Source organism: Sardina pilchardus, chromosome 13 (assembly GCF_963854185.1).
Source record: "Sardina pilchardus chromosome 13, fSarPil1.1, whole genome shotgun sequence".
NCBI classification, from domain to species: domain Eukaryota; kingdom Metazoa; phylum Chordata; class Actinopteri; order Clupeiformes; family Clupeidae; genus Sardina; species Sardina pilchardus.
In genome coordinates, this window is record NC_085006.1 from 8568060 (window position 1) to 8580945 (window position 12886).

The 12886-nt window shown below is 45.4% G+C and overlaps 1 protein-coding gene across 1 annotated transcript in view; it reads right to left on the reverse strand.

The window, feature by feature from the left end:
* sez6b (seizure related 6 homolog b) overlaps positions 1-5856 on the reverse strand; it is a 159424-nt gene extending 153568 nt beyond the window's left edge. The window contains exon 1 of the mRNA XM_062552803.1: positions 5694-5856. Within this exon, the coding sequence (XP_062408787.1) occupies positions 5694-5778 (85 nt within the window). The 5' untranslated portion in view covers positions 5779-5856. The remainder of the gene's footprint in view (positions 1-5693) is intronic.
* Between the last annotated feature and the right edge of the window lie 7030 nt (positions 5857-12886).

Here is a 12886-nt window from a genome sequence, read left to right on the forward strand (position 1 = left end):
ATCTTAATTAAAATGCAAGGAGTACCAGGCATTATCGCAATAGTCAGAACTTTATCTTCCATGATAAAGGTCTATAAAAGCTTGTGGCAAAATTACTTTCACAGCTCACGTAAATTATTGGAAATTTAGTTGTGTATCTGTAGTGAATACCGAGTTGATTTACAAGGCTTTTGATGGTTCGTTGTAATCTCTTGCTTTGATCTTTGACAAGAGCATTCTCACCAACACCAACATGCCACGAACCGTTCAGACAAACCACTGGAACACTTGTAATTCATCTAATGAGGAAAGCATAGTCACACACACACGCACAAACACACACACACACACACACACACACACACACACACATAAACATGCCCTCATCACCAGCCGTCACCATAATGATCTGCCCGGTGCACAGGCGGACAGTGCTGACACCAGCGCGTCATCCCAAACTATATTTGTTTCCCGAAATGCCACACAAACCATTAAAATGAGATTTAGCCCGTGCCCCTGTGACGGTGGACGGTGTGTTTGTGTGCGCTCGCCCGACCGTGGGGATTTACGGTGTCTGGACAGGCACATAAACCATCGTCCCGGCCAGCACGGCTGTCTCGCACAGTCATGGCCGCAGATTGCTTGAGATCATAAAGATAGAATCATCTCCTCCTGCTCCTCCTCCAGGAGCTGGGGGGGGTGGAGGAGGTGTGAGGAGGTGGCAGAGCTCCAGTTCACTTCTGATGGGTGCTAATGTGCAGAAAAACACGTTCAGACTTCTTCTGCAAGATTCAGCTAGATTGGATCCAGTGTGTGTGTGCGTGTGTTTGGTGTGTGTGTGTGTGTGTGTGTATGTGTGTGTGTGTGTGTGTGTCTGAAGAAAGTGCACTTGGGTCCCTTTGTGTGTGTGTGTGTGTGTGTGTGTGTGTGTGTGTGCGCGTGTGTGTGTGTGTGTCTGTGCGTGTGTCTGTGAGTGCTGCGGGGGAAGGATAACATCTCCAATAATTAGAGTAAAAACATATTGTGGCATTTTGAGGTCAAGTGCAGACATGAGGAACAAAACTGCCGAAATATAACAGATCAGGAATTAGGCTTTTACAATTAGGCTCCGTGCCATACACCAGCATTGGCCTTGGATTCACGCCCCGGCTCATCCAGCCAAAATCGATTCCAATACCAAGTGATTGACAAGGTGTTCAATCTAGCAAACAAAGCATCTCCCCTCCGCACCCCTCTCTGCTCCCTTCCCCCTACACTCCCCACACTCCCCCCCAAGCTGTCTCTCCTTTTCTCTCTCCAGTGGCATTGTGTAAAAATAATCACACACACACACACACAGACACACACACACACACACACACACAGACACACACACACAGACACACACAGACACACACACACAGACACACACACACACACACACACACACACACACACACACACACACACACACACACACACACACACACACACACACACAGACACATACACATACACATACACATACACATACACATACACATACACATACACATACACATACACACACATACGCAGCAGCAGACACACACACACACACACACACACACACGTTTGTCTCTCTCTCATTGCCTCTCCTCCCCACCTTCATACGGCCTCTGGATGTCAGACAGTGTTAACTTCATAATGAAAAGCTGGCCATCCAGATGTTTTTAGAAAAGAATGCCTCTTTGTTGCATGGCACATGTTAGCATTGCACACTCTGTGGCAGCATTGTAACCAGAGTAATGAAAAAATACTGCACGCTAGTTCAATTTAGTTTAGAGATATCCTCAGCGAAAGTCACATTAAATTACACAGAAATATTCAGAGAAGATAGATAGCACTGTGCTTCATATTATTCGAACAAATAGCCATTCATGTTATATGTAGTATTTCTGTGCAAAATATGGGTCCATTTTACCTAGATGTTTTCTGGTGTGTAAATGGGTCTATGTATGTGTGTGTGTGTGTGTGTGTGTGTGTGGCAGTCACGGAGGCGTGAAGTCGCCTAACAGCAGGAAGCGGCGTTGGCAGCGGCCATATTTCTGTGGGTCTGCCCTCGGCCGGCGGGCCGCGGTGTGCTGCGCCATCCGTCAGGCTCACAGCTGTGGCAGGACAGGGCGGCCCGGCGCGGCAAGGCACCGGGAGGCCATCCAGCCCTGCTCCAGCCCTGCTCCCCGCTCATTTGTCTGGCCCTTAATCAAACGCAGGAGAGGGGGGCCTGACCCAGGCTCTCAGGCACCGCATCAAAACTCCCATTACACCAGCACACACACACACACACACACACACACACATACTCATACACATATACACACACTCACACACACACATACATACTCAAATACATATACACACACTCACACACACTCAAATACACACACACACACACACACACACACACACATACACTCACTCAAACACTCAAATGTGTCGACGGTGACATTGCTGCATATACATTCACATGCACTGTGCAAGTGCACTGCACACACAAACATATACTCAGACATGCCTGCACGCACGAATACACACACACACACACACACACACACACACACACACACACACACACACACACACACACACACAAACACTTACACAAGGGCAAGGCATGAGGAGAAAAAAATGTCGCCCTGTCTGTCCCATTTCGCCAGATGCCATCAGGCGGCTGATGAATGGGTGGCTGGAGGAGAGCGACCCTGACAGCAGAGAGAGAGAGAGAGAGAGAGGGCTCTTTGCGCCAGGCCCTCCACAGCACCTCCAGGGGCTACGCCAGCACGCCGCCGCGCCCACACTGGGCCCCGGTCAGCGGAGTCCGGCCAGGTGCCAAAGCGGGCAGTCGGCTCCTGCGGCATGCTGGGTACAGGGGGCCTCTCCCCTGCTCTCGGGAGGGGAGGTGCGGGGGAGGTAAGGGAGGTGCGGGGGAGGTAAGGGGGAGCGGAGAAGGGAGGGGAGGGGAGGGGAGGGTTGGCCCCTTCCGCTCCGGAGTGGCGCGGGGAACAATATGTCAGCCCTCTCTGACATTCCCATAATCACTGGCTCTTCCCCAGGGGCCTCCTGCGCCAGGAGCCGGCCGCCACACGGCGAATTTACAGAGCTGCAGCGCGCCAGACACCACGGGCATCAGTCAGCGCTCCCACAAGACACACACACACACACACACACACACACACGTACACCACACACACACACATACACACAAGCATAGCACATCCCGCGCTAACACTGGGGATATATGCACACGGTCATACATTTATCTATATACAGTATGTGTGTACACACACACACACACACACATAAATGTATATGCATTTATATCTTATATCATACAGTTAAATCATTCACATAGATGTGTGTGTGTATGTGTGTGTGTGTGTGTGTGTGTGGACGGACTTTGCCCAGAGTAAATAGATCTGTTGACCTTCATCCATTTCAAAGAGAGCAACACAGTGTCATCAATTTGTGATGGAGGCTCCCGCTAGCTTTTAGCCGGCTCCCACCGCCGCTTGTGGATTGATGGAGGTGCGCATTAGTCAGAGTGCTTTTCAAGGTAAGGCCGTCGCTGAGTGCAGCCTCAGAGGCCGAACACTCTTGATTGAAGGTGACTGGTCAGAGCGGAGAGATAGATCGACCCCCAGAGGTCAAAGGTCAAGATGTGATCCGCTATTGATGCCGCGCAACGTCCAATTAGAAGCGCGAAGGGTCCTGGCGGATTAGTTTCGTATTACTCCGCTGATCTGTAAATAGGGCTGAGGAGGATGTGTGCGTGCTTCTAAGTTCCGTCTTGTAATATTCATGGGCAGTTTTAATGTTAAAGGGACTGCTGTGGCAGAAGTAAGGAGATGTCGGATTAAAATGTTCCTCTTCCTTGAATTATGCAATGCAGATTATTTTCAAGACTGGTTTATTTATGAACAGGCGAAGCAATTCAGGATGGGGGGGAGGGGGGAGGGTGCTCTGACCTTTTTCATATCATGATGTCAACTACTGTATCTACAGCAGTGACTGAACCATGCACTCATTACTTTATGACCAGATACAATTCATGTTGATACCAGACAGTGAAGTGAAATCTCGCCATAATGACACAGTGTCTGATAAACACACACACACACATAGTGCTCTTTGGAAGAAGATTGCCTTAGAGTGAGGTAGTTATTTTGATAAAATTGGTGCAAAATCAATACTACATTGTGGAGTGTGAGCAGTTGTCTCTGGCAAATGTTATAACAATCTTACAACACGTGATGTACATCTCTGAATATATCCACCCCATATAGCGTCCAGAGGGATCTGTTCAGAGGATGTGTGTTTAGAGTCTGAGACAGCAGAGTCGACGGGGTTAGAGATGATTGCGTGAGAATGATGCCAGATTGGCAGACATGGTTAGAAGCCCGTATTAAATTAATGGAGCACTAGAATGCTTCATATGCATTGGAAAACCACTGAATTAATCCCGATTTGATCCCTCACATGGGATGCATTCTATAGGCCAACAGTGCACTCAATTTCAAACTTCACTTCTTTTGAACGCGTTGGTATTATTGTACTCTTCAATCATATAACTACTAACTACACCAGTTGTTTAAAACACGAGTCAATATGTCACTTTCGGTCTTTGTCGTGTGCTTGCCTTCAATCAAATGCATCAGCGGGTCGGAATGGTGGAAACTCAACATTCTTCGGGAAGAAACTGAAGTATGGGGGGGGAATCTTTGTTTGTTCACTTTCAAAGTTCACTGTTATTTTATCACAGAAGAGGAACAAAACGAATTAGCCTATAGCGTTGAGACTGTGCCAATATATAAACTGTGAACTATTAATGTTAAACAATATAGTACATGAATCAGAAAAGGATAGCCTACCCTTACTTTTATTTTAGATAGACGACTCAAGTAGAAGGGTAGATACCCTTTTGTGTCGTGTTCTTGTAGTTTAAGGAAAGCAGTTTGTGGAGGCAATAAATAAGATGATATAATTGTATTTACTTTAGGCTATATTAATTTAAGGTATTTCAGGAAAGAGCTATTGCTATTTAAATCTCAGACCACATGAATTAAAATTGAGCTTTTTAAAAATCATTGTCAAGTCTTTTCATTTTACATAATTCTTCAAACTTGACATAGTTTAAAGCATCCTGCGAAAAGTCGGACTTCAATATCTCTATTATGTTACTCGCTCGCAAACTGAACCTGTTGAACTTACACCTTTTCCTGATAATTGCAATACAATGGCACAGCGTTTAAAATGGGTATTGTGAACATATTTACACTCAATGGGAATTACAGTGTGCGATTTGTGTAGTTTTTCAACACAGCGTTTAAGTAAAGATTGAGACACAACAACTGAGTCACTTTTGGGCTGCTGTGATGTCCGGTGTCTACCTTCACTCTCTGGCTTAGGTGATGAAAGCGCGTGGCAGTGAAACAAGAAAGAAAGCGGCTGGTTTCATTACGTTAACCGGGTCTCCTGCAGCATTAAATGTCAAGAGGTTCTAAAATGAAAAGGTTGATTCCACGCGAGCGTAGGCTACATTAAAACAGACCGAAAGGCGAAGGGACAAAGGGGCGAAACAGCAGTCGTACGATGTGCGAGGAGACTGCGTGTACTGCGTTCCAACCCCAAGAGTGCAGACAACGGACAACACATGGGTTCCAAAATACAATCATCCTTAAGCAACGAATATCCCTTACCTTGAACGTGTACAACTGGGCCAATAGCGGGGAAAATCAGCAGAAGAGTCACCAGATTCAGTCGACAATACATGATCGGGTTCATGATGCTCACGAATTGGAATCCCTCTCTCAGAAAGATATGTCCTTGTGTTTGAACACTTTCCTAACAAAATCACAGGAAAGCAACCACAATGCTCTGGAAGCCACTTGCGGTGAGACGCCCCTTCGCTCGGCGCAGAGAACACGATCGTTTTGCTGGAAGGTACAGTCGGATCTGATTTGTATTTGTGATCAGCAGGCAGTCAGAGGATGGTAAATTTCAACGCTCACTAAGCCGATTGCTGGTTCGAAGTGCTGTCAGCACCTTCAAGATGAGAGCGCTGCCGCTGTTTCAGCACCGAGGACAGCTCCTAGCGTCAGCAACTGGAACAACTTCAGGATAGTCCAAAGTTTGTACCGTACATAATCTAATACTGCCCTCGTTTAAATGGATTAAGTATTACAATTACATTGTTTTATTCTGAAATATTGATTGTGAGGTCTAGTACACTATTGATTTATGTCGCCAGTGATCAAAACACCCCATATTTATTAAAGGAAATGTATTATTGTATACATTGTAATTACAAGGTGTTGCTTGAACATCTAAGTGTCAAAAATGAATGAATCAAAAATTATGCTCAGAACTGCAATTCTGATGGTGAATACAGTGTAATTAGAACATGCATTACCTTACTTTAGTGACAGTGTCTGGATAGGCCTGAATTCATAACTATTGAAGCAGTCATACTATTTGTGGCCATCATTTTAATGGCCCTGGAGGTGAAAAATAGCAAATATTGTAAAATCCAAAACACAAGCCCCTCCAAAAATTACTCATACAATGACCTCCTCATCAGTATCCAGTGTTTGTACTCTAAAAAGAGCCAAAGTGAACAGGAAAGAGCAACACTCATGAAATAAACATCAGGGAAACAGAGAGAGAGAGACCGAGAGAGTGAGAGAGAGAGAGGGAGTTATGGAAATAATATAGAAATGTTAAGTGATGCCGCCAGTGCTTAGGTGTTATAAATGTTACTCACCGAACACAAATGCTAATGCATGTCTCGTCTGTGTGACTCCCCCCGGAATTACACTTCATTTTCCCCTCTTTCCCTCAGGCTCATTCAGTGTTTGTTGAAAAATACTGTTCGCCGTGCTCTGGCCCTGGATTAATTAGCATCCAGGGCCCCGTGATGAAACTGGTGATTATGATTTGATGCAAACTCAAAGTGAAAGATAATCTTAATATTTCTCAACTCAGTGGCAAGAACTTCATTTAAAGGCAAGTCATGTGTGTGTGTTTGCGTGAGTGTGGCAAATTGGTGTGTGCGTGTGTGTCTGTGTATGTGTGTGTGTGTGTGTGTGTGTGTGAAGGGGGGGGTGCTGTTTCATATCCCTCACACCCTGCACATCCATTTGGACCACCCTCCCACCCCCCGCCCCCTTTTGTGTGTTTAAAGATTTCTCCACACTGAGCTGTAATGGCACGCTGAGCCCCTGGCCAAGGCTCCACCTGTCACCCAGTGATATCCCTGTCTGTGTTTGAACGCTGCGACTGAAAGGCATCAACATGTAACTGTTTTTAAAGCCACTAATATAAAAAAAAAAACCACAACAACCACAACAACCACAACAATGCCTAGACCGACCACAGATAGCACAAGAGGGAAACATTACTGGAAAGCAATGATAAACCCTCCCAGCCCCCTGCCTGTGCAGTCCCTCACAGAGCCGCTATATGAATCAAGCAGAGAAATTTAATTTAAAGTCTTTAATATCTAGCTCTGGGCTGAAAGGAGGAGGAGAGAGAGAGAGATAGAGAGAGAGAGAGAGAGGGAGAGAGAGAGAGAGGGAGAGAGAGAGGGTGGAGGTAAATAAGCATGAGTGGAGAGGGTGGGGTGAGAACGAGCTAACTGCGGTGCACATAAATTAGTCCAATCATACATGCACATTCTACGACTAATCAAGTTATGGTTTGATGAGCCAGGAGAATGGCTGTTAATCAGAGGCAACACATGTAGCGATAAGGAGGGGAAATGAACTGGCACGTGTCGGGGCCTGCCACGAGGTGCGGCGCAAGATGACCCGATGAAATATGCAGCGCAGCTCAGCGGAGCCGAAAAGAAAATATATGCGTATGAACACGGACAGGGTAATAAATTCTGATTAAACGCTCCTCCGCCACTGTGTGCTGGAGAGAAGAGAGTGTGTGTGTGTGTGTGTGTGTGTGTGTGTGGGGATAACATACAGTATGAAAATAGTTTCAAAGACTGGGCCTTTTCCGAGAGGAGCAGGAGAAACAGGACAAATCCGGCATAAAGGTTACAAAACCTTGCATGCGGTCTGAAATAGCTGGGCTAATCTTGACCGTTGCATAGGCTGTTCTCCTCTGCAAAATAGTTCATGTGAAAACAATGTGCGTGGACATTGTGCGGTTGCTCACGCTGACTCACTGCCATTTCATATGCAGCACAAATCATTCCGGCAGCAAACACTAATGTATGTAAATTGAATGCCTCGGACATCAAATGGCAGCAATTCTATGGCCTCTCACAGAGCTGAGAGGGAAGCATATAAGTTCATATCTTTGAATTCCCTACTTGCCCTCCAGGGAACAGCAAAAGCTCCTATATGGCTCATTTTTTTTAAGTAATTCCTTTTAGTTCGGAGAAGCATCACTGCTGCTGGACAGAGACTGGTCAGCCAGAGCAAATGAGCTTTATGAGACAAACATCCATGTTGAGTCCAGACTGGTTGCAAAGCCAGAGGAGTGTGACACGTCTATACGCTGACATGGGCTGTGGTTATTCCATTTCAGATGTAACTACCGTCAAAACAACAAACAGTCGACCTAAGCAGAAACCTAAACAGCCACAACATTAAAATGTGTCAGAGCAAGTCTCTGTGGTTCGAACAGCGCAGTGATTCCAGTGCTAGGCTCTGGATAATAAACTATTATTGCAGGAATGAATTTCAGTCAATCAGATCATTTGAACTGCTTCGCCTGGTCAAATGTCTCATGTAATTTACCTTGCTTGGCTATTTGTCATGATCTGGTGGTCTGTTTTTGCATTGCCCTTTTAATCTGGCTCAGATTCTGAAGCAGCGTCAGCATGTAGCCACTGTAATTTAATTGCATTTTTAAGACCCTGACTTTTGGCACAGAGATCTAAAAGGTTATGGCCAAAGTATGGGCCTTTGAAATGAATGGTGTTAACAGTTGTGAAGCAGTGGCTTCCTTTTGAATGTGGACCCATCACCTCAGTCTGAACAGTGATATCAGAATTCATGTGACTTGCAAACAAAAGTTGATGGTTCATTTACTCTTTAGCAGTGTGACTGAGTTTGACAATTGTTAACATCTGCTCAGGAATTTGCTGGCTTGAACGTATAGTCTAAAACTGTGATATTTCAAAGAGCAAGCTTTATTTGACCAGAGGTGAAAGGGATGAAAAAAGGCACATTTTGTTCTTCTGTCTTCATCAAATCACAACCTACTGTAAAGCATTCAAATTTAGTTTTTTTATTTGTTTTCTTTGTTGTATGTTATTTACAACAGAGTTTTCTGCCCAGTGTCTGTAAGAAAGCTAAAATCACTCTACAGTACGTTTGGCTCTTTGCTGGGAAAGACTCAGACTGTTTCATCTCTCAGAGTTGTTTTGCTCCTCTTAAAACAAAAGCACACTCATTGTTATGGAGGCGGGTGTCTAACTTGTATCCCTTTAACATACGAACCAAGAGCTTATGCCGTTTTCTGTGGGCATTCCACCGGCCTCTCAGCTGCAAAGGCGCTTAAGCCCCAGACAGCGTTTTTGGGCTCATTCGGACGCAACGCGGTGATGGAGCGGCTGCTCTGTTCTAAACTGCTGAACTGGCTAAGGCTGCACAATGTGCCTCATTTCCTCTCCTCTCCCCCCCTCCACCCTCCACCCCCCACCCATCTCAAACCCTGCCAATCGGCCCTGCCAGTCACCGTCTCTGCCTGGATGCAGGCTTGTCCAATAGGGGAAATCAACCAACAGGAACCTGATTTCTTCATTTGGCTGAGCAAGGGGAGCTGAGGGGAGAGTGTGGAGCTGCATTCTGCGGGAAAATGCACATTTAATTACTCTCAAAATTGCAACAGAATGCCAGACTGGCCAGGCGAACAGATTCCATATCCAGTGGTTTACACAGGCTCCGACGGAGACCACAGTAGTGGTCGTGCACTTCACAAGCCTCCAGGTAAACGATTGGGAGTAATAGCAGTGCTTTTATCTCTGAACACGCCGCCACTATTCTGCCATTTCAGTGTATTGTAGTGCTCTCTGTTTCTGAGCTATCTCATCGTGGAAATATAAGATCATCAAAGATTCTGATACTCCCAGGCAATCAGGCCTAATCACCAAACTGCACTTAGCCGTTTTGATCGACTGCTATCTGAATGAAAACGGAATGAAAGTGAATTTGGTAATAGTGACGCTCCCTCTCCTTTGCTCTCTCTCTCTCTTTCTCTCTCTCGCGCACACACACACACACACACTCAGACACACAGACACACACACACAAACACACACACACACACACACACACACTCTCTCTCTCTCTCTTTCTCTCACCCTGTGAGGTTAGCCTCTCCTCACCTCCCTCATAGTCCTTATTTGTCTTAATAAGAGTGAGTGTCCTCGCTGGCCTTATTAGATGTTCACGACTCTGAATACATCGCCACTCTGTGCTGAGGATAGATCACCCTTCTTGTCTCGCAGAAATAGTTCTGGCTGCACAGACCATCTGGCAAAGCAATGAAATTGTAAAAAAAAAAGAAAGAAAAAAGAAAAGAAAAAAAACAGCAATCCAATCTAGATGCTGCTCTGCAAGGCATTACAATGCACGGTTTGCTTCGAATACACTTTTGTCTTTCTTTTGAGCCTTCAGAGAAATGGCTTCCTTTATTTCATGACAAGCACGGTTGAACAGAGGCTCATTCTCTAAACCACTCTCAGTGCTGAGCCTAATGGAATGACTGGTTTTGTTTCTACAACATGGTACATTTTATTCTGGGTTTATCTAGAATATATTTCATTAGATAAAAAAGTCAACAAATCAATTTTGGTTACAAAATAAAAATGACTTATGTGGGCGCACTACTTTTGGTAATTCTTTTAGATGGAATTTGTTTATTGACAGAATATTGAATACTGATCATGCAAGTATATACTGTAGGTACATACAGTATATAACAGATGAAAACACTCAACATAGATAATCAAATTAGCAAAAGTCTAATACTACCATATACACCACATCACTATTTTACACATATTTATAACCAAATAAGGTCATACAGTAACTAACACTGCTCCCCTTTAATGCATAATTAATCCAAACATCCTGCTACTGACAGAAGTTCAAACTGACTCTCCCGTCGCTCTACTGATGCTCAGTCACCGACTTCTCAAGTTGCCGCTCAGAAGTGCTTTGCTCAGTGAAGAGTGCCGGAGCTATTTTCCCCTCTCTCGGCTTGAGTCGGACTGCGCCTTGACCAGGTGTGACCTGCATTTGTATGCCCCTCCTGACCATTAATCAGGTCAGTCTGAGCGGTGTGTGGTGTGGTGTGTGTTTGTGTGTGTTTGGGGGGAGGGGGGGTGTCATGGACGGAGGGTTGACGGAACCCTATGAGCCCTACAGGCCGGTTTGTCGCAAGCTATCAGTCAGAAGCTGGTGGTACAGCTGACTCGGAGGGAGCAGCCACGTGGATAAATGCAAGGGCAAGCAGAAAGCATTCTGCCCTGCACACTACCTTGCACCTGTCGCCAAGAATAATCATCTCACATGGTAGACCTGTGTTTTCAGACTAGTTCTACAAAAAATAAAATATGAGAAAGGGGGGGAAAGAAAGAAAAAATATATATGAAAGAGAGAGAGTGTGAAAGGGTGCAGAATGGAGAGTGAGGCGAGCGCAAAACAAAAAACTACTTGATGATGATGATTTCAGTGCACTAAACTTATTAATTTCAAACACTTTCACCCTTGCTTCCATCAAACCCAAGCTGCTGAAAAAAACCCTTCTTCTGTTCCCAGCAGAAATACACCCATCAAAGCGGCAACTGAAAGCATTATTCACTGACCTCCACCTTATGAACACATGACCCTAAACGTTCTGAGATTAGATGAAAAGCTGTGTGGGGGAAAAAAGCTGATGAATGATTTTAAAAACCTGATGACTGCTGAATGATACAACAGAGAGAGAAAGAGAGAGAGAGAGAGAGAGAGAGAGAAAGAGAGAGAGAGAGCGAGGGGGGTTGGGGGTTCAGCCTGAGGCCCTGCCATGAAAAATGTGCTAACTTTTAACGACACAAAGCACAGCCCACCAGTCACATCAGCTGCTTGAGGAGAAAATGCGCTGCCTCTGTTGCTGAATAGGAAATTTGCATGCGGGGCAATGTTTGCAGCTTACATTTAGAATACCACAGATCAGCTGAATATATGACAGAGCCTCAAACAAACAAAAATAGACCCATCACTGATAAAATTCAACAGACTCAGGGAAATGGGCCGGAGATTATGCATGAGCAGGGGTGAAAATACTCATTCATAACAAGCACAACAAAACTGCTTTTTCTTTTAGTGCACACTTGCACTGCTTTTTTCATGTTGGGTAATAGATGTTTCCCTCGGGCACTACCACAATGTCTGTGGGCACATCTATGTGTTTACTCCTGAACATGTTCTTGCCGGCCTCTCTGTCTCTCTCCTCTGTGGTGTAAAAGAGCAAACATCTCATCTGAAACAGCAGCATGTCAAAAGGTCTCACTTTCCCGAGGAACTTCCAGAGGCCCCTCTTACTGCAACACAGGAAGCTTGAGGTGCTGACAGTTTCATACTGCCAGTAAAAGCCATAGGTCAGAGTTCAGTGCTGTGGTTGGAGAGGTCTCGAGGCGAAGCGATCAAGCGCGCTGTCCGGGAATCCCGGCGACATTTCGACTCTGCCTCACTTAGCGGAGGTGGATCCTCACCCGATGACGGCTCTTCTGGAGGGAGACGATCACCTCAGGGTCGTCAGCGAATCAGAGCTGGAGCTGGAGCCTGTTGTACACACGTCATGGCCTTTACATAGTGAAGCGCATAGACAAGGTGTGGGATGTGTCAAGATCTTAGAGAATTGTGCAGAGAATTGCACATTGACTTTT